This window comes from Diadema antillarum, unplaced genomic scaffold, assembly GCF_040938485.1.
Source record: "Diadema antillarum isolate AM-2024a unplaced genomic scaffold, OU_Dant_1.0 scf00000028, whole genome shotgun sequence".
Taxonomy (NCBI): Eukaryota; Metazoa; Echinodermata; class Echinoidea; order Diadematoida; family Diadematidae; genus Diadema; species Diadema antillarum.
In genome coordinates, this window is record NW_027270917.1 from 2,886,680 (window position 1) to 2,909,942 (window position 23,263).

Genomic DNA, 23,263 nt, shown 5'->3' on the forward strand with positions numbered 1-23,263 from the left:
GTTGTTGTGCCGTTAATGTCTACAGGTATAGACTCCCTCAATCCTTCGAAAATCCTAATAACATTGCGTCTGAATGTAAGACCAAGGAGCTATTGCAATAGCTCCTTGGTAAGACCGATTTGAGAATAATCTCAGTGAATGTCTAGCTGTATCTTTACATCCGCGTTTAGCCGTAAAAACAGGATGTGTCTCTTCAATGTCACCCTTAAAAGAAGGAACACTGCAGGGTCGTTCCCGTTACTGAAGAGAGCATCTCATCGGATAAAACTGCTGTTATGATACAGAATCCCCCCACAAGGATCTCTTTAGGCAAGGCTGCGCACTAAAATTTGTCGGATGGTCCAGGACCAGTAAAAATCACTGTCGGACCAGTAACTACTAGTATTTCAGGAATGAACTAGCAAAAAATGGAAAGAAACTGGGTACCTATACTGGTCTGACAGACTGGTCGGACCAGTAGAGAAAAAATGGGTTAGTGTGCAGCCCTGCCCTTAGGATTGTAATTCTGTTGACAAGAGATTACAAAATCATTAAACAAAATTACGTCAAATATTGAGAATTTCGGAGAATTAGTCGCTCTTGGTCGCCGTGTCTTTCGGATCGGCAAGATAAAAAGACAGGATTGGCGAGACCGAGGAATCGGAATGGCCTACGTAGGGCCATTTCTTAGTGTTTCGCCTTATTTTTAACTACTGTTATACAGATTGAACGCGTGTTTTGTTTTCTGTTTTGCCTCATTCTCCTATTTGCTACTGGGGTTTGGTGTGTTTTTTTTTTATTTTGTTATACAATTGTAACAAACATTCATTTAACCTGCAATTTTCTGCAACAGTCCTATTTGTGTTGGTCGTAAACAAATGCTGGAACTCATAGCCATTGGACACCCAGTTTGTCAAATTGTTGATAAGAATCACCATTCTTGTGTTGCCTTGCATAGTATACAGTAAAATGCACTGATTCCCCATCTTCTTTCTTAAATCTGTGCAATATTCATTAATGACCCTTAGGTCCGAATTCACAAGGGTAGTTCACTGTCTTGTAAATTTAATCCATGCAGGTTGAAAATGCAGTCCATCATAGGCGAAAAACAATCGCAAAATACACGTGCCTTAGACAATATGCGAATCACATGATCAGGCTGCGTTCATTATCGGATGTGTGTTTGCGTAATAATATCATACGCATTTACCGATTTGCCTATAAATCGTAGCACTAATCCTTGAGAATTCTGGCGGCAGTGTTTATTTTGAGCCCGAAATAATGCATTTCGTTGATAACTCCTTTTTTCGTTGAGACAGAGCCATCGTCAAGACGCATACCTCACCTGATGTTATCATTAGCATGGATGCTATGCACGTGTGATGTTTTCACTGAAAGAGTGCATTGAAATCTCCGACATCACCCTTTAGCTATGTTCGTGTCGCTATATATAGGTTATCATGAATACGAAGTAGGCCTACACCACATGATTAGATTGCATTTATCCGTGAGTGACCTCATGCATTGTCCAATATATTGTTAGTTGAATATTTCATCTAAACTGATGCAATGCACGTATGAAATGATGACTTTAAAAAAGTACATTGCAGTCCCTACGGATAAGAGTTACTGTGTGTTCAGGTTACCGTGAAAGCTTCCCTTCTGCCAAATCATTGCCAATTTACACAGCGCGTGATTAGCTTACGTTTATCTGCGAATGACCTTGTTCATTATCCCATTGTTGTAATGTATAACAACATTGTCGCGTCCTGCGAAAAAACAGCCGCCCACTTTTTGTGTACCGAGATTACCCTGTGATCCGCATATATCCATTATAACACAATATATGTCAGCTACAGCACGCTATTCGAATACAGAACTCGTTTTTCTTCCACTTTTGTTATGAAGAGACTCCAAAGTCACCGCAATTTTAAGTGCAAGTAATGTTTTCTTTCCTAGCTTTAATGATACATGCGTGTTTTTCAATGCTCGTTTAATAGCAATATTTTTTTAGTTGCCGGTAGTTACTGGTCCGTATAATAACAATGATCAATGACATAAAAAATATGTATTTTCTGAACTACAAATACCATCATAAGATGCGTGATTGTGCAAGAAAAGCAAACAAAACTTTTAGAAGGACACTGCTCCCTTTTATGACAGCATGTTTTGGTTATTCGAATTCCAGTGATCATTCCCACACAAATTTAGAATCTTCTCCATGTAAACACATATTCAATGAAGTCGTGTATAATATGCAATCGTTATACCACTTCTATAGTGCTATTGCTATTATTGTTATCATTATTATCAGTAGTTAAAGTATCATCATTTTTTTCATTATCTGTATTTGTTTTGTTATAAATTTGTAGGTCACGTGATTGGTAAAAATTGACGCCATAATGATCAGTGATGATGAACCAGTGTGGCAATAACGTGACGGTTTCAATTTTGGAAAGGAGAAACAGAAAGAATGTTCTGGTAGTTGAACACATTATAGGTTACATGATAAGAACCGTTTTCAAAGAATAATGTGCTTGTACCACGTGTGCAGCTGTATATACATATAATTCTGATTATGATGAAGGATGAAGGGGAGACCTCGGTGTGTATACTTCAAGATAGGCAATGACTTTAACCTGACATTATTTTAATGATTACATTCTGTCGAACTGTAGAGTTCATTGGGTATCTTGAAACAAATTTGCTTGACAAGTTCGCGAAGACGCAAACTTTATATCTTCTCGTTTTGATTGTGCAGATTTTCAGTCACTAGTTCCTTTTGTTATTTTAATTTCCAAACAATATCCATGAATATTACAAAATGATGTCAAAATAATGGTAAATTTCATGTACAATAGCATCAAATAATATCATAGAAAGATAGAAAAAAATGGTTAAATTTTCGTTTCATTTTGTCATTACCAACTTTTACAACACCAATATGATCATGGAGAACAATGTACTAGGCTTTCTAGCTCTGTTTGCTGTTGTTTTTTAATTCCATACATGTTTTGTCTTGTGTTTTTCATCTTTACGTGAAGGTTTGGGACGACGAACTGAGGTTGATGGCCAAGAAGTACGCCAAGAAGTGTACCTGGGAGCACGGCCAGGCCATGGAATCGACCACCTTCAAGCATGTGGGCCAGAACATGGCCTTCGGGGCCCACTCCCGGGCCGTCATGACACCGTTCTACCTCACCACGCTCTGGTACAAGGAGAACGAGAACTATAACATCACCACCAACAAGTGCAAACCAAATACAATGTGTGGGCACTACACTCAGGTAAACAACAGTAAGGTTGAGATGAACCCATTGGCATTGTCGTTAGCATGGTTACGGGCCTGGGAATAAGGTACCCTACTCCGAATCCTACACTGCAAAAAGTCCGGTGTTAAATAGTGAACACCGAGCTGGTGTTAAATTTTCGGTGCTCATTTCTGGTGTTAAATTTTCGGTGCTCATTTCTGGTGTTAAATCAACACCTCCGGGTGTCATTTCCAAATTTTAAACTGTTTTTTGAAGAGTTTCTTAGTAACTGCACTTCTTGTTGATTTTTAATTTAAACAAGACGATCAAGAATTTTACATTAAAATACTAGATTTTTGAAAAAATGTGAAAATAAATTTACACCACAGTAACACCAGCTGGTGTGGTCTCTTATTGAAGCTCGACGAGTGTTAAACCATTGATATCAACACCAACAAATATCAAATCAACACCATGTGGTGTCATTTTTGAATTAACACCAGTACAGTGTCAAAATAACACCAGGTACAGTGTCAAATTAACACCACGAAGTGTCAGGTGAACACTTTTCAACACCATCACAGTGCATTTTCAACACCTGTGGGTGTGGTTCTTTATTGAAGTTTGATCGGTGTTAGATTTAACACCCGTTGTGTTAAATCTAACACCGATGTTTTAACAGTGTATATAATTCTATCCTAACCTATTCCTAATGTCCTTTGACCTTTATCCACTGCATCCTATTCCCAAGTGATGTATGCATCACATTCTTTCATATACCGGCAAAATGTTGTTATGCGTGAAGACATGGTTACTAAAATTAAGTCGACCGTGTCTGAAGAATATGAAAATACATCTTCATAACAAAATTTAAAATTGTGAATAACTGAACAATACCGTAAGTACAATTGTCAATAGCACAGTTAGAAAGTTTGAACCCAGCATAAATACTTCAGATTTTAATGCCTTTTATCAATTTCCAATAGTTTTCAGATTTTAGATTTTCTTACTTGAATATTCATAGACATGCATGAATATTCATGACGTATTTAAACCAATATTGAAGACGTACCGGACCCAATGAAAACATTTTTTTTTTCTTCTTTTTCCTGTCGATAAAGTCTGTTTCACCTCCGGAATTCTTTTTCTTTCTTATCACTGACATTACTCTAGTTTTATATATAGCGCTTTGCTTTTATCTAAATGTTTACTTGTGTATCATTACAAAGTACAAGTGTTTGCGGTTATTCATTTTATTGTTGAAGTTTTAATAGAAACGGTCCGAACATTTGGATGTTTAGATGGTTGTTACAGAACAAGATATATCCTACTCCACGAAAATCATTCCTCAGCAACGTCAGTGTTTCTGGAGAGAAGTTTAGTGATATCTTATTTCAAGCTTGAACTTCAAATGTCTTTATCATTTATCATAGTGTAAGTCTGTTGAACCTTCTTGATTTCCATTCTTTCTAATAATTGATACTACCTTTTTCTTTTCTGTCTAGCGAATTGTCTCTCTCTCTATCTGTTCATATGTGTATGAATATAAAATTTGAGATATTCAAAAGCAAAGTAAAACAAAGTGGTCCTAAAAAAATGGGTCCTTACAAACCTTTTATTAGGACCTCCTTTTTTTCAAAACTAATGTTCATCAATTAAACTTTGAATTCCTCGCAGAATAATACGCTCTTTCATATTTCATATAGGAGGTTTCTCATTATGTCATACAATAAAAGTTTGAAACGCGAATTCCCATCTCAGCCAAAAACTGTACAATCCCTTTAAGTTAAATCGCTTGAAATTAACGACAACCAACAGCAATATTGCAGCTACTTGACGAGTCAAATCATTGACGAGTTGCCGGGTTACTGAACGCAACACGACTCGACTGCATCAACAGCGTGCCATATAGATCATTCATAGATCTTATACATTTTGTAGCACGTAGAAATCGAAACACTGCTATTAAAGTAAAATAGAGAAAAGTCGCTATTAAACACACAGGTATAAGTAGAAATTGATTCACTGTTATTAAAGTGAAATAGAGAAAAGTCGCGATGAAATACACGGGAAGAGATAGGGAGAGAAGTGGGCGGGAAGGAGATATTTGTGTTTGCTCAAGTTTAAGTCCCACAGCTCCCCTGGATTTTATTTGCGGAAACGAGGTGTGATTGAGATTTTTGTCTGACTGAGTGTGGGGGAGAGAGCATGTAGACTTCAGGGAATACAGTTTCAGTGGAGGGGAATGAATTCGACATGGCTAATTTCGGTTCCACCCCGTTAGTTACGGATCGAGTATTATGTGAGGGCATGAGAGATGCTGAAACGTGTAGAAACAGAGTTGCTTTGTTTTGCTCTGTGCTTTGTTTTTTAAAGGTTTCATTTTTCAAGAGATCTTCAGTAAAAATCTTCAAATTAGGAACGACTACGTTCAGCACATGGTTATGACAACACGTGTGGTTATAGGCAATGTGTTCTGTAACCCGCACGCTCGTGGTACCTGATTAATATGATGATTAAAAACATGCAAAGTTGTTTGTAACTGTATATAAAAAAAAGTACAGATTTCAATGAAAAGAAAGTTCTGATTTCTAAGGCCAATAGATACGGAGAAACGTAAAGGTGTCTAATTTCGATGTAACTTTGACTAATATAACAAGCACAGGGTGGTAGAACGGGGGGGGGGGGGGGCTGGGGGCTGCAGCTCCCCCTGCCAACCCTGTTGTATGTGGAAAAAAAGATCGGGGGAAAAACACATCGGAACAACTAAAACATATCGGAAAATGATATAACAACACCCCTATGACTTTTCGAAAGTTTCGTTCGTACATTCTTCCCGTCTTTGAATTCAATATCAAATCCAGACAGTTGCATCCGTATTGTAAAATGGAGAATTGCTGCTAGTTGAAAAGAGAGGAAGCAAAGTACAAGAAAACCTTCAGTATTTTGTTCTGAGATTTCAGTTATCGTATGCAAGAGAGCAACAGATGGAAAGATATCAAATATGATACTTTATTAATGCTATATATAGAGTCACACACGGCCGGGTCACAAAACGGATTTGATCCGGGTGAAAATGAGCCGGAATTGTCCCGGAATGGAGGGTAATTTATGCTACAGTCACACACGGCCGGATTTCGAACTGGGTCCATAAGGAATTATAATCGTATCGACCCGGTTCGAGCCGAAGAAACCCATATTTACCCGTATCGAACCGCATAAAAATCCGCTTTTTAAATCCTTAACTGAATCCATTTCGACCCCTATCGACTCGTGTCAACCCGCTTCGACTCGTACCGACCCGGATGTAAACCATGTCGTCATCCGTTGCATTGAAGGCAATGCGGTATACGGCAAGGGTCCATACGGTTTTAACGCTGCGGGTTGCAGTGGGTCGACACGAGTCAACGCGGTTCAAACCGGGTCAATTCAGATATCAATACGGAATTGAAATCCGTGAGGAAATTTTGAACATGACCAAAAAATTTTCACCGCCGTATCGTAGCCCCTGGAATCCATCAGAAATTGACACGGGTTACGATGCGGGTCGATGCGGGTCAATGCGGGTCTCTACGGCTCGAACCGGGTCGATGCGGCTTTAATTCCTTATGGATTCGGTACGAAATCCGGCCGTGTGTGACTCTAGCATAAGACATCGAGCATGTGACTGTGATTGCGACTCTATTTCTTTTTCGCCTGCCTGATGTATTGATATGTCTGTCACGTTTCCTTTTATAATCAATATCATTATTTAGTGAGCGTAAATTACGATTTAGGTGGTTTTTTTAAACCTATATATCTGTATTGATATTACTGTAAATACTACTGTAAGGTGGGAATGAGGATTCATATTTTGTTTGTTTGGTTGTTTGGTGTTATTTCAGCGTTTTTCATCATTTCGATTCAAAATAACATCATGAATAGTATTTTTCTTACATTTCAATACAAAATAACATCAATATTGTATATGATATGTATATGTATATGTTCTGTACTGCTGAGAAATTAGACCGACCTTCCTTTCACTGCATTTTTTTTTTCTCTCTTCCCCGCATCACAGATGGTTTGGTCCGACACGAATCGCGTCGGATGCGCGACGCAAATGTGCAGCGAGCTCATACTCCCACACAGCACAATGACAATTGAAAACGCACTCCTCCTCATCTGCAACTACGGACCCGGGTAAGAAAAATGAAAAACAATGTCATTTAAAAGAAAAAAAAACATCAACAGACAGACGTGAACTTTAAAGGGATGACATACTATTGGTGGAGATGAGGATTGGGCTTTTAACTTTTTGCAAGATATACAGAAACCACTTATCAATCCTTAGTACGGAGCAAGCCATTGTAAAAGGAATTCAAAGTTTATATTATGATGAAAATCGGTTTTTGAATGGCTGGGACATCAATAAAATACAAACAAACAAACAAACAAACAAAGTAAAACAAAGCGATCCTAATAAAAGGTGGTTCCCACTTTTTATTAGAATCGCTCTGTTTTTGGATATCTCAGCCACTTTCAAAAACCAATTTTCATCAAATAAACGTTGAATTCCCCTTGGAATTACATCCTCTTTCACATTTCATATGAAGTTTCTCATTATCTCTCACAAAAGAAGAAGAAGCTAGAAACCTGAAATAAGGTCTCAACCAGAACTATACCATCCCTTTAATGAAGGTACTAACATTATATGTTTCACATTTCCAACTCTGTATCAATGCATCGCTGTATGACCAAGGAGGTATACCCCCTTGGTATGACCAACACTCCGTTTGCCCTGATGTCTTTTTTTTTTTTAAGGGGAGGGGGGGGGGGGGGGAGTCTTGAACGTAAATACTTCCTTGCCTCCCTAAACATGGAATTAATAATGGTCTAATGATTTTACAATGTGAACATGAGATTATGCTACAATGTGTTATATATGCGTTTTCTTTCGAGAAACTGGTTATAGTGACCCGTGTTCTATTTTGAAATGATTTAAATGATTACAATGTTTCTAAATAATACCTGTATTTTCCCCTGTGTGCTCGGATAGCGCTATTACCTGCGCACGTGCCTTAATGACTTCCTAGTACCGCTTATTTCTAATCAAAATCCCGCTGGAAAACTAAAAAAGTGACGTTCCACGTGTCAAAGAATAACTCATTTGGAGGGCAAAGCCCGCCCGCCCCTTCTCAAAACAAATTCCCCTGGCGCAATAATTAAATTTCTTCTTTAAAAAAGAAGTAGAAGCAAGAACCAATCATATTGTTTGTCAACCTCTTGGTTGTTTGCTTGTTTGTTTGTTTGTTTGTTCGTTAGTAATTACTTGGAACATTATTCTAAACAAATTTTTCGTCGAATGCTATGTCAACAGAATTAAATGGAGCCCTCATAATAGTAGTTAAGATTGTCTGTTATGCTTTCGTAAGAATTTGCGGTCACACACACAAAAAAAACCAAACAAACAAACAAACAAAACAAAAACATTGAGATGATACAATATACATATAAACCGTTCTCCCTTTATACTGGATTTGTTTTGTGTCATGTTCCCACTGTTACGTTTTCCAGCTAAAAAAAAAAAAAAATGGGTTTCATGACAATTGCTCCAATACTGCAATGTGACAATTGCTGCAATGATTGATAATATCTGCTCGCAAAGCCAGATATAAAAGCTACCGACAGTCATAACCCTAACCCTGAGAATCCAGTGACTACTGGCATTTTTAACACTACAGACTCAGAAGTATGAGCAGAAAATAAAGGTTTTATGCTGTTGTGCTGCCAGGTGCACTCTGTCATCAGAAAATGCTAGTTAGAAGTTAGAGTTAAAGTGAAAGAGAATGATGATACACGCACCTCGTACACCCCTTCCAAGAACTGCAAATGCGGTGGAAAATCAAATGTCAGATCGCAGCATGCTTGTGATCAAGTGCTCGAACATGACACGTATCCATGTGTTTGTTTGTTTGTTTGTTTGCAACACCGCCGTGATAATCGTGCACAATTATTCCTTTCTCCCACTTGTTTTCACAGCGGGAATTTTGTCGGTCGCAAGCCCTACGAAATCGGGAAACCGTGCACGCGATGCGCTTCGGGATCGGGAAAATGCAACGATGGACTGTGCAGTAAGTATCTATTCGGTTGAACAGTATTGTATCGATCCGTAACAAACACTCTTCCAAGAAAACTATACTCACTGCTGACAGGAGCAACAGCTAGAATTAATGAAAATTTCATCAAACTGGGATAGAATATTAAGATTATCATATACAACCAATTGATATTATGGGAGCATCATGGTCACAGTGGCTGAGAACGAGGATTTGTGAACAGAAGGTCTGGGATTCGAATCCTGCTCACTGCGTTCATCTTTGGACAAGATGTTTTGTCCAGGTGTAAAAAATAGGTATATCTGGAAAAAAGCTGGGGTAGAAGAAATAGCACTGCACACTGGAAGATCTGTGTTGACACTGAAGAGGCTATACCCTGGATAAATAGAACCACACTTGTATAATTGTATAAGCGTTTTGGGCCTTGTGGGAAAAGCACAGTATAAATAATAGTAATAATAATAATGATAAAAATAATTATTGGAAGTCATCTGTCTCTCTGTGCTCACCTCAGAAGGGTCACTAACGCTGCTATCCTATTCTTAAACACATTAATATACAATGTACCATTTTCAATAACTTCACTTTTTCTCGAAAAGCAGGTTAAATTGGTCGAAACTTTGTGAAAGATTTAGCAGCACTAATTACATGATGTATACGTGTTTACACTAACTTCCAAGGAGAAAATATTGATCATTTCTTAAACATGCACGACAGCCCCCCCCCCCCACACACACACTGACGATTATTATGCACTCACGCACGTTTTGAGCGTGTGTGTGAGCGTGCGTGTGCATATTTGTTGTTCGAATTTTTGATAATTACAGTGTACGACTAAATGGAAGTCCAACACTAATGACATCAATCAGGGATCACTCAGGATGTATGACATTATGCGTTATATCTATCAGTGTCTATTATACGGGTGATGTTCGTTATTCCGAAGGTTCGTTGACCCTAAAATGAAACAGGTTTCGTTATTCCGAAGCTTCGTTATTCCGAAACACACAAATTCCGTATTCCTAGAGGTTCGTTAATCCGAAAATGAAAACGTGTTCGTTAGTCAGAACATTTGTGGCGTTATTCCTAAGGTTCGTTAATCCGAAATTGAGATAAGGTTTGTTAAATCCGAAAATGTGGAAAAGATGCATACTATTACGAACATTCGGAGTAACGGATCGTAACCGGGACCCCAATTTACGCGTGTAAATGTAATAGAACGACACTTTCACGAAGTATTCCAGGAACTCTGATGTATAAACTTTCCTTTCATGACATTTATCAGCTGCTACGGAGAGGCCTTCAAGAGGCTGCATGTGCTGTCTTGAAGATCCCATACAGTTGTGTTTTTCTGTCACAACTTAGTAGCTCGTTGTCGTTGTTATACGCAACATTTTTATCGCCGCATTTTGACGGCATCCATCACGATGAATACCTGCTGGCGCATAAACCTTCCTGCACTGAGATATAAAAAAAAAGCAACAACAACTTTGGTTCTCCATCTCAAAAATTATTGTATCAGACATTTTCGTTTTGATTTTGCGCGAGGGCGAGACACCGTCTGACTCTACATACTTGTCACAAAAATATCTTTGGAGCCAAAGTGTCGAGCATTAACATGGTTAAGGTCAACCGGCTCCCATATTTTTTTTTCTACCCCATGTCCTCTTCATCGTATAGAGGAGTTTATCATAAAGAAGCAGAAGAGAGAATAGATAGATCTTGGGATGCTCCCAACACGTGACCCCTGTCATATCATGTGACCAAGGTTGCCATTATTTTCCCTGCGGGGTAGCAGGCACCTCAACTTTAGTGTCCTCCAGAAGAGGGAGGGAGAGGGAAAGAAGTGGAGGGGGGGGGGGTGGGGAGAAAGAGAGTGAGAGAAAGAAAAGGAGAGGATAAGAGATGGAAACAGACATAGGTAGATTATATATAGACAGAAAGAAATGTATATAAGTAAACAGATAAGTACAATTCAATTTAAGTTATTCATTTCAAATATTCATTTTTCTTCCAACAAAACATAACACAAAGTAAATCATTTCATAAGCATATATACATTACAAAGTACGAAAAATAAACGATAGTCAACAAACTAATAATGATATGCATGCATACCGGAAAATACTAAGTTATGTTTATAGGGGAAAAGGAGAACTTAGGGGTCCACTAAAAAGCAATGCTTGTAGATTGTGGACCACTCAAGAGTTTCTTCAAAAATACATACTGTAATTACGAATACATAACACATAAGTAATTAAGACAGAATGGAACTAACAACAGAGACACAACAACATGACATGGTAGATAGATAAATCGATAGATAGATGGATGAATAGATTAATCGATAGATAGATAGATAGATAGATAGATAGATAGATAGATAGATAGATAGATACATCAATTCATCGATAGATAGGTGAATAGATAGATAAATTGATAGACAGACAGATAGTTAGATGGATATATATATATATATATATATATATATATATATAGAGAGAGAGAGAGAGAGAGAGAGAGAGAGAGAGAAAGATGAGAGTATGCATGTTTTTATGTTAGAGTGAGAGATAGAAGTAGAGAGATACTACATCAATATTAGCCATCAGAGCATTATGAACCACGAGTTGCCCACCTCTTGGGGTGGAGCTCACGTCTGGGTGCAAAAGTTCCAAACTATTTGAACATGTCTTTTATAGGAGACACCTCTACAGTGCCAATTCTTATAGGACTACATGCTTTAATTGACTGCAAGTCCTATAGTAGCTAATTTGATGGCAATGGGGGCTTTCAGGGTGCTTTAGTCGGTTGTAACAACAAAATGTTATTAGTGTCGGCGGCGTACTAGTAACTGAATCCGTAATACTGCCGTGAAAGGTATAATATAGTTCGCGTTTTAGTTTCTAATATTTTAAAGCAATAAGCTTGATAAGGGCATGAATTTCACGTAGAGAAAATGGTGTACAAGGATATTCGTGACTTGCTTCTGATACCACGAGCGTATTTTCCCCAATCATGAAAAATCATTCTCCTGACATTTGAAATTCGTCGCCTGACAAATAATGCTCTCGTTCTCTCTTTCTTGTGTCATACTAGCAGCCTGTGTTTTGTCGTTTTAAAACATGCTGAAGATCATCGTCTCAATAATGAGCGCGGGACTTGAAACAGTTATAAATCAACACAAGAGTGGGGATTTTTTTTATACGTTACTTAAAGCGACCCCGTTGCCATATTTTACTGTAACAAAAAAAGCCATCTGTATACACCCATCACCCACTCTCTGGGATATACCCAAGTCGTCAACGGAAGGAATCTAGGAGAGTAATTGGGGTGCTCTTATGGTTTTTCTTGTGTGTGAAGTCAAACAAAACATTTGTTTCTTTCTTCCGATGGAAATGAGCAATCACGTGGTTTTTTTATTTTTCGTCTTAGAGAGTTTTCTTCTTTTTTTTTACCTGTCTCGAAAAAAAAGCGATTGTTTATGACGTGTTTCGGCAAACGTAAACTGGGATGACCTTTAGCCAAGCGGGGTGCTTCTCCCGTGGAAACTCCTCGGAGGAAGCAGAGAGTTTGGTTGGTGATGTCTCATCTCATCTAATCCTAATGAGCGAGAGAGTCTCCTCTTCTCAAATTCTCCTTTCCACTTTTTTTTACCGTCTTCGTTTGGAAGCAGCTGTCAGTAGCAACATCGAGTGACAGTGCGTTAAAGGGATGGTATAGTATCGGTTGAGATGAGGGTTCAACTTCAAACTTTTTGCGTGATACGTAGAAACCACTCTATGAAAATGTTAAAGAGCATGCATTTCGAAGAAGAATTCAAAGATTATTTGATGAAAATCGGCTTTTTAATGGCTGAGATATCAAAAAAGGGGTAAAACAATGCGATTCTAATAAAAGATGAGTCCCACCTTTTTAGGATCTCCATGTTTTGGATATCTCAGCCATCTCAAAACCAATCTTTATCAAAAACATCGAATTCCTCTTAGAATTACATGCTCTTTCATATTTCACAAGAGGCTTTTTCTCATTACCTCACAAAAAAGTAGAAAACCTGAAGCCCCAATGTCAACCAAAACAATACCATCCCTTCAAAGGACTGCCCCAATATTTCTCCATTCAATTCAAGTCAAATTTATTTTCATTTTAGACAGAACCATACACATCACTCTCTTGTGTAACATGAATAAGGTAATCGAGACAATGTAAAATGAACAGAGTATACAACAAAAATCAAACCTTTGATAGTAATGATACATTGTAATGAACACTGTTAGGTGACCAAAGTGAGGAAAACAATATATAATGTGCGAAAATGGACTTACCCACAGAATATCTCAATAAAGAAAAAGAGCCATGAAATAATAAGCGAAGAAATAAAATAGCAGTCAATAACATAGGATATTGATGTGACTCTCAGGGTACCACACACATTAGTCATGGTTAAGTCATTGATGAATGTATCAATAGTCATGAAATCAAGCTTGTCCCAATCAAGATTGTTATAATCCCTCCTCCAGAACACCTCGAAACGGAATGTTTTCCCCAAAAAATGCGCATAATTATGCAAATGACTCACCGTATCCTTCTCTTCAGCCCCATTGTATTCCTGATTTGACGAGGAAAGCTACATTGATTACCCCATCCATAGCTCTGAATTGAAGACGTTTTTAGACCACATCTAAAACGTTTGGCTGAGGAGTAAAGTTTTTAAGAGAATGTAAATGTTGCCTGCCACATTTCCAACTATGAACTTGTACTTTTAGCGAGGGTAATCCACGTCGTCTTTTGTGAACAAAAACCAAACAAGCAAGCTAACTAACGAATACCTTTTTACTCTTCATCTTTTTTTTTTCTCGACATCTTCTGACATACAAGAAACATCAACACATTACTAAGCATTCTGCATTGAGACAGTGATGGTATTCGAACCACACGGATGCCAAAGCTACGAAGATATAAATACTGATCAAAACTCATCTTTACTCCAACCCCTCGCTACTAGCTATATTCACCACTTAATCTGTATCGATTGGCACCCACAGAACGAGAATTAACCCTGAAGAAAGACCTACTTTTTTTAAAACAAATGGGGAAAAAGGTATAAATTACGGCTCAGAAAGAGAGGGAGAAATTAGGGCACGTGAAGGCTGACGATGAACCAAGTTTAAGTGGAGGATATTTCTCAACGCTTTCGGTGGTTTCCCAAGAGGGTTTGGGTATATTTTCTATCATAATAGCTATGCCTATAGGGGTAGGCAGTTCATTTGGCGCGCTCGGATACTATAGTACTCTTCGCGGTGTTTCGGTCGGCGTCAACGGTGACGGTTTCTGAATTCTGGTCGTTAAGTCTCGAGTATGAGTCAGGGTTATTAATTAATCCGTCTCCATTTGAGACAACTGGAGAAGAATTAATCCTGAGAAGGATCTTGCATGAGCAAGAAGAAATGTGAATCTGCTGCTCATCAGAAGAAACAACAACAAAAGTGAGGGTAAACGTAAATGAAGACAGCAGTATCGAAATAGAAGATGTTTTACAACGCGGCTTTCCAAATCTCTAATGAGGCTCTGAGAGCGCTCTTTTTCACAGTGGTTTGGATCGGTAATCTGGAGTTCATGGTTTGTTTGTTTGTTTGTATATTCATTTGTTGTTTTTTTTTTTCATGCGGCGTCAAGAATGGCAAGAGTCTAGTAAGACAGTTGCTGATCCGTCTCGATTGAGTGCTGAAGATATTTTTAATGGAGAGAAGACACATAAGTCATGGATCAGCAAACAGTGGAAGACAATTGGTTGATGAAGGTCATTGATGTATGGATCGCGGATAATATTATTTGGTAACTCTTTCGGTGGTATTCTAAAACTTGAAATTGGCTCTTACAATACGTAATAGCTAGAGAAACAGTTAATTTCGGATGTTATTCAGTCTTTGGTTCTGAGACAGCATGACAGGATCCACGAGGGCTTGGGATCAGTCTGACTAATCTATATTACCGCGATTTGGGCAGACACTTATTTCGGCTTCAAAGAGTCACCGAAATTTATCTCACATCCGAGCGGTAAAGACTGTAAGCTCACTTGAGGATCTCGCGCTTGAAAACTTAAAGCAGCGCCATTAAAATCAGTTCAAGTATAGATGTGGCAGGAAAGGAAAATGGCGAGGCAACCTTTCAGACGAACCGAGTGTCCCCCTCTTCTGGGTCACTTGTGTTTCCTACAATGCATTGATCTACTAATAACTCTCCTTATCCATGCACCCCCCCCCCCCCCCCCCCCCCTAGATAGTGTTAAGTTCAAATTGAAATGCAGTCAAACGATTTTTCCCCTCAATCATACGCCGGTTGTACCCACTCTGACCCCCTTAATGGCAGGCACTACCTCGGGGCGATGCACACGATAAAGCTCGCGGTCCCAGAGCGCAGACCAATTACAGGTCAAAATGCACGCATATCGCCCAGCCGAGTGCGCGTGGGTACGACGTGCGAACTTGACCGTCCGCCTACTTCCTTCCTTTTATTTCCGTGCTATCATAATTCTTCGAGATCCCATTAATAGGCTGAGTGTGTGAATCTTTATAAACAAGTAAAGAAACAAATAAACAAGCAAACAACGGAAAATGAAAGGGAAAAAATGACTGAATCAGGAAATTAGGAGAATGCATAACCTGATACCAAGACTTTTCCTTGCCCACTTTCTTTCTTTCTTCTCTGGTGTGGTGTTATCTGTTGGTTTGTTCTGTATTACTAAGACCTTTCCCGAAACAGCTTTTCTTTTTTTTTGTCTTTTTTTTTGTGGTTAGATTATTGTGATACTGTTTTATTAGAACTCAGGTTGCCAGCGCCATACATTTTTTTTTTCGTTCGTTAATCAAGATCATTTTAGTTGTCCTCGAAATGAATATACCTCCCTCTCCCCCCCCCCCCCTCTCTCTCTCTCTGTTGTACCACCAGCGTATGTCATCGTTTCAGAATGAAAGTCTTGATAGGTTAAGGTGGTGTGTAATGTTTCTGAAGGCCTGGAATCGTTTTATTTTGGGAGTCTTCTATCGTTCATACGCCAAGTGTCTTGAGATTATTGGTACAATACAAGCGCCTTGGACTCGTGTGAGACATGTCTTGGTGACCTTTGACCTTTCTCTTTTGTTTTACCCGCAGGCGACTGTGACCTCAGCGAATCAACATGCGGTGAGTTCACGAGGGTGGCCGAGTTTTTTTTATGGCTTTTACATTTTTCCTAGACGTTATAATACTATCGCCATTTTGACTTTTATAGAAATGTACTGCTTACGTTAAAAGATTAATTTGCTTACCAGGGAAGTTGGGTTTTAAGAATTATGGTGAATCTGAATAAAAAGAACATTCAAATGAAGAAATTGATAACCGTGAACGGATGAGCGCGGCGCGGTATCTGACATGATATAATTGCCACTTGATAATATTGTGACACAAAATGCCATTTTAGTGTCTGTCTTGTTTGGAACATGCAGCGTCTCTGATCTAAATGCAGTTTTCTGGAAGGAGCTGACTTCTTCTCTCCTTCCGGTACATAGTTATGATTTGTCAGGGATCTTACATTTTTCTACACGTTCTATCTAGTCCATCCCTTCCGATATATTACAAAAGAATTATATCAGTAGATACTTTGTTTACGAAACAAATTTAGTGTTTCGACAAAAACACTTAGATTACAAACGCAATCTCTGGGGCTCTTATAGCGAATGACTTTCTGCGTATAAATCAGGTGGTTATAACTTTTATTTCTTGCACTTCGTCTCTTTATTCGTGATGTGTTTTATATTTTACATTTCACTGTTTGGTAGTCAAGATATTTTCGTGGGTGTAAATGACTTTGTTTTCACAGCTCATATTTATATATAGCGTTGTGTATGAGGTGACGTCAACAAGCACATCGTAATAATATTGCAAGGCCACGATCTTACGTATAAAGGGGTGATTACGTATAATGAAGTTTCTAGGAGTAGGTGTAGGTGGAATGCGTCTGGTACGCCAGCAGTTTTCTCTGAGTACAGTGCACTTGGCAGATCCGTGACGGAACTTAGCTGCACAAGGCGATTAATTTGATTTTGAAAGCGACCGCTCTGACCTTGACATTCTGACTTCTGGCGTTTTAAATGGCGTGAAAGAAACGTCATTCAAGATTGGATCGATTGCTTTTAATCAGGGTGAAATCATATAGCGCCCGGGGAGTGTGCTTTGACAAATGTGTTTACCCTATCACTTAGTAGCACAAAGATAGTTGATATGACTTAAAGAGTTACTTCGGCAGCCTTTGTGTAGTATTCGTAAATATTCAAGGTTTAACAACACTATACATTTTAAAGGAGCGTTCAATCATGCTTAACACATAACTGATACAAACAGAAAAGGAAATAACTTACACCGTATATAGATACAGTCCATTTTATGCTTGCCGCAAAAATATAATACTTTCCAGACAATTACAAATATTCTATTTCATCTTTGTATCCCCCTTTATCGGTGGGCATACATCGAAATATGAAAAAAAAATCCACTGATGATTTCACTGACGAGGGCCACCATCAATGTTATGCACGATTAAAAGAAAGGTCTGCATCTATAAAAGTTTTTTCATCTATTCGGAAGGCACCCTAAATTCGGTTTCACGAACATCCATAGCAGTGGTGGCAGCATAATATACAACGCTTGATAATAAAACTTAAACGAAATGTATAGTTAGTTGCTCATGAATTATCTCTACCTGTCTATTTTCTCTCTCTTTTCGTTCATTATGATCATGATGATGGTGACAATGGTGGTATATATTCACCACTTTCCTGCCTTCTTATGTTCTGTGTTATGTGATCTGTGATATATGAAGATTTTTTTTTATTTTTTATGTTTTACCAATTGTTTTAAAATTTGAAATCAATGTTTTAGGTAACAATGATAATATATAAGGTTTTTTTTTTTTGGGGGGGGGTGGGGGTGAATGTGACATTGATTGTTGTAAGAGTAATACGTTTGTAAACGGTGGTTTTGTTGTAATGATATCAAGTGTGTGGTTATGATAATGATAATCAATTTTGGATATTGTTAGTGAAGAAAATGAGGTAGAAGTATAAAAAAGTGAAAGTTGGATAATGTAAAGCGGAAAAAAAGGAAAAGAGAGAAAATTAAGAATAAGAAGAACAAAAAGAAGAGAAAAAGGAAAACAGAAGAAGATGAGAAAGAAGTTGAATCTACAGATATTTTTAAAGTAATCGTGATTATTTATGGTAATGGGAATAGTGATGTTAGAAATTGTATATGTATAATGGGAATTGTGTTTTTGTTTTGAATGTCATATTGTGTGACGAATATGATTGATATTCATTTTTCATTCTATGTATTTTATACAATCGTGTACATATTTTATAGTATCGTGCTTATTTCTGTCAAATGTCTGCAATCCAGCCTGCGGGCTGCAATGGACATTACTCAATAAAATACCCTTTCAATTTCAATTTCACTTAAAAATGAAAATCTCTCCATCTATCTCTCACTCTATTTCTCTCTCTATTCGATCTTTGAAAGCTAGCTGTTGTATTTCTTTTTCATCACTGGAAGAGAAGACTTAGCCTGCTTTCCAAGATGTGGGCTGTTTCCCCTCACGTAAATCCTGTCTAATTCAATAGAAGCGTCAAGCTGGGAGAGCATTAAAATCCTGCGAATTATACGCCAGCCCGCGTCGAAAAGGGAATCGCACCTACCGTGAAAACTTGGTCGGTTCACGCGTTACATATCACGTGCTGAAATACAATTTATACAAGTACCGAGAAAAATGTATGCGTGTTGGAATGACCTCTCAAAGTATGGACTTCTATGGACTCATTGGAGGGCCCAGGAAGAAGGAACCCAGTCGCTCGTAATCTTTTGACATAGTGACGAACAATACTAAGATATGTATCCTACTGTATACCTACTTTGTAAAATTATGTTGTCCGGTATTCTTTTTAAACTATCGGATTGCATTAAATCGGAAATTCACATCTAAGTATTATCATATCACATCAGATATAAATCATGGTGTATTCGAATGGGTTATGCATTCATACTTTGAGAGCGATTACATTTTTGGTGCCCCAATTAAAAGATTACCTGGGTAGAGTGGATGTTAATTAATTAATGGCCTTCGTTCACCATGAACTGATGCTTTGGCCAAGTCTAGTGGAACAAAAGTGTCGGAGCAGCCTAAAGATTTGGAAACTGAATTCGAGTTAGCACAGAATGCAAAGGCGCCTAAGTATATCCTCACCCATTCCTCAATGCTCTCCTTTGACGTTCCCTCTCTTATTTCTTCTCATTTCTTCTCTCACACGTTATGATATCCAATTTTTTTTTTGGCAGAATGCGCTCTGGATTGTCAAAATGGCGGTACCCTGGATGAGGCAAACTGTCGGTGCACTTGTCCCCCTGGTTGGAGGGGACAGTCGTGTGAAAGTAAGTTAGTTTAGTCTTTTTTATATGATATACAACTTGTCGTATGCCTGTCATCGATGAAAATGTCCGTTACTAGTGAAATCTCTCGGTGTTGTTTTAACATGCCATGATTTGTCTTGAGCAAAACTTTTGCAAGTTCACGTTATACGCTATAGCTTTTGTAATTCAAGGCATCGAGGTTGCATTATTGACGTTCGCATGTAGAATTTGTAGTAATTTCCTATCAGTTTTTGCCGGTTACAGCTCGTTATTCCGAAGGCTCGTTATTCCGAAGTCTCCTTAGTCCGAAGATTCGATATTCCGAAGGTTCATAATTCCGAATTTCATTTTCGGATTAACGAATCTCCGGAATAACGAACCTTCGGAATAACGACACAAATGTTCGGATTAACGAACCCTTTTTCATTTTCGGATTAACGAACCTCTAGGTATAGGGAATTTGTGTGTTTCGGATTAACGACCCTTCGGAATAACGAACCTTCGGAATAGCGAACCTTCGGAATATCGAACAGCACCCGTTTTTGCCATTATCATTTCTAGTACCATTGTTATCATTTGTACTTTCAATGTGATTGATATTATTGATAAAGACTGCCATTATTAAAATTATCATCTTTTCATTACATTCATCATTGATCATTATTATATTTACTATCATTATTTTTGTTATGATCATAATTATTATTCATTATCATAAACATTACTCCTCCTCCTACTACTACTGCTAGTAGTAGTAGTCATAGTAGCAGCAGCAGCAGCAGCAGTATAGTAGTGGTAGTAGTGTTAACATATCTTCATCGTCGTCGACCATTTCATAGCGTTGTTTGCTAACGCCAACCGACCTTTTTCCTTTTCTGTCATTGTTAAATCTTAAAGTTTACTTCCACCATGAGATCATTCATGAAATGCCGCTATAATTGTCAACCCATCATTTCAGTTATGTAAGGGCTTACTTCTAAATTTCTTCTTGTTTCATTCTTATCATGGTCATAGGCGTGTGCAACAACACTCACGAATGGTGTGGCAACGGCTGGCCCAAGTCGTGGTGCTTCGATGACAGCGACTCCAACGCCGTCGAAGACCTCTGCCCAGCGATGTGCGGGGTTTGTGGTAAGCGCTCGTTCCCTGTTGTATTCTACCCCGTGATTATGACGTCATCGTGACATCATAAAGTCCGAACTGACTTTAAAGGGACTCTTTGTGTTTGTGTTTGTTTTTGTTTTTGAGGGAAAATTACAAATCGCATATCTATAAATCGCATAAAGTTGTCTCTTTCGTCACACTGTCCCCGAAATCGACCCAAGACGGCCATTATTGACGGCAGTACGTACATGTATATTGAATTTTCCATTTCGGGCGAAGTTGGCACCGAACATGGCCAAAAGCCAATCAACAGTCGAAGGAAGTACGATGCCCGATGAATACAGATGCCCTCATGAATATCCCGATTTTAATACGCTCAGAGCCAAATTTGAAGATTTACTTTATCGTGTGTCCATCTTTGCTCAATTTCGGGATAGAGTGACGCCTGTCTTACAAATTTATTATCAAGTCTCTCTGTATGCATATCTAGCGGTCAATTGAAGAGAGAGATGATGAAAAACGCATTGTGTAACGTCAAGTTACAAAGAAATCATTGCAACTTGGATAACTCTAATTCTCGTAAATGTCTGATCTTTCTCCACAGAGTGTGGAGGTCCGGCGTGTCAGAATGGGGGCACTAAATCCGATATAACGTGCCAGTGTGACTGCCCAGCCCCATGGGGAGGTGACGACTGTTCAGGTATATAGCGCCTTTCTTGCTTTCATACTAGCCATCGTTTGCTGTCCTGTTATCTTAACTTACATTTTTTCATCTGGAGAAGTGTCTAGAATATTACCTTGTGTGTTTGTATAGAGATGTCATTTCTGAAAGGTTTGAAGTCCTTTGGCGCCTATCTGGAAGTATAACCTTCCTCAATAACATTGCAAACGAATGGATTATTCCATAATATGTTCCCTTCCACGCTAGTTCTCATCTATTTTTTTTTCTTTGCGCCAGATAATTATTAAACTGTCTTATCTGCTAGATAGACCGTTTCGCCATACACGATGATAAACTTTCTACTTAAGCACACACAGATACTAACATGACTAACAGTAGCAGTCATAATTGTCATCTCTAAAACTACTCATCCCATCATTGTTATTATTCCTCTGGATTTCATGTGATTTTATGTATATTATTAGACAAAAATTATAAGCTAAGGTATAGCACATCATTACAAGTTCGAAGAATGTCACTCGAATTATGTTGATAAACTGAAAGTCTTTGATGTCAATAATAATAGTTGAATAGAATCGAAGAATCTTTCGAAAGGTGCCAAATGCCGTTGATCTCTTGCTTGTCTGCTGAAAGTGGCCATGTAAATTAAATTCATACTTTTTTGTGCCTGATCTCTAGTAAAGCAAAGCCGCAGTACCGCAGGTAACTGATTATCTTCCCCCGCTACAATTTTTCTGAAAATACCTTCTCTGACTCACTTTCGATACAGTTCGAGACAGTTTATCAAATTGCATGACATTCACTATGAGCACCTACTTTTCAACCTGTTTTATTCTCTTCTCTGAACGACAAGAATGTATAAAGCATGATAAATAGGACCAGCTCTAACAGTACTTGATGCATGCACGATCTGTCGTTCAGCTATAGGTTACTTATATACGAGTATACAATTAGTACTGGTATACATTGAAAAGCAAATGAGCAATAGTTTGCCTGATCCAAGTTCTCGAGGGCGCTGTGCGATTGCATTCTATACGTTGTGCGTTGTCCGTATATTTTCGACAATTTCGTCTTCATGGAAAACCATGGTCAAATTGTAATTGATTACGCTATATTATGTAAGGAATTGTTCTGAGGGCGACGGGATACAATTTTTTTGAGTGTGTATTTTATATCTATTTGTTCATTATTCTGTTCTGTCTTCTTTGAGCAAGTGATAGCCCTTTCAGAGTTTATCAACTTTCAATTTCAATTTCTTTCAATTTTAAGGAGTCTTGCGTACATAGATAAAAATCACAGTATGATACATTACCAAGAAAAGAGAAACACGAAATTTTAGAGAAATATGAAATATACAAAGTACGATATCAATAAAAAATGAACTGTGTCATTAATCTAAATGATACATTGTGTAAATGAAATAAACCCACTGAACTTATTAACGTACACTGCAAAAAGTCCGGTGTTAAATAGTGAACACCGAGCTGGTGTTAAATTTTCGGTGCTCATTTATGGTGTTAAATTAACACCTCCGGGTGAAATTTTAAGCTGTTTTTTGAAGAGTTTCTTAGTAACTGCACTTCTTGTTGATTTTTGATTTAAACAAGACGATCAAGAATTTTACATTAAAATACTAGATTTTTGAAAAAAGGTGAAAATAAATCTACACCAAAGTAACACCAGCTGGTGTGGTCTCTTATTGAAGCTGGACGGGT

At 38.1% G+C, this 23,263-nt stretch overlaps 1 protein-coding gene across 2 annotated transcripts in view; it reads left to right on the plus strand.

Moving 5' to 3' along the window:
- Nucleotides 1-23,263, plus strand: part of LOC139736693 (uncharacterized) — a 78,790-nt gene that overhangs the window by 33,333 nt on the left and 22,194 nt on the right. For both annotated transcript variants that reach the window (XM_071647444.1, XM_071647452.1), the window contains exons 3-9: nt 3,024-3,266; nt 7,291-7,412; nt 9,252-9,343; nt 16,478-16,507; nt 19,691-19,783; nt 20,777-20,893; nt 21,471-21,566. In XM_071647444.1, coding sequence (XP_071503545.1) covers nt 3,024-3,266; nt 7,291-7,412; nt 9,252-9,343; nt 16,478-16,507; nt 19,691-19,783; nt 20,777-20,893; nt 21,471-21,566 — 793 coding nt within the window. The remainder of the gene's footprint in view (nt 1-3,023; nt 3,267-7,290; nt 7,413-9,251; nt 9,344-16,477; nt 16,508-19,690; nt 19,784-20,776; nt 20,894-21,470; nt 21,567-23,263) is intronic.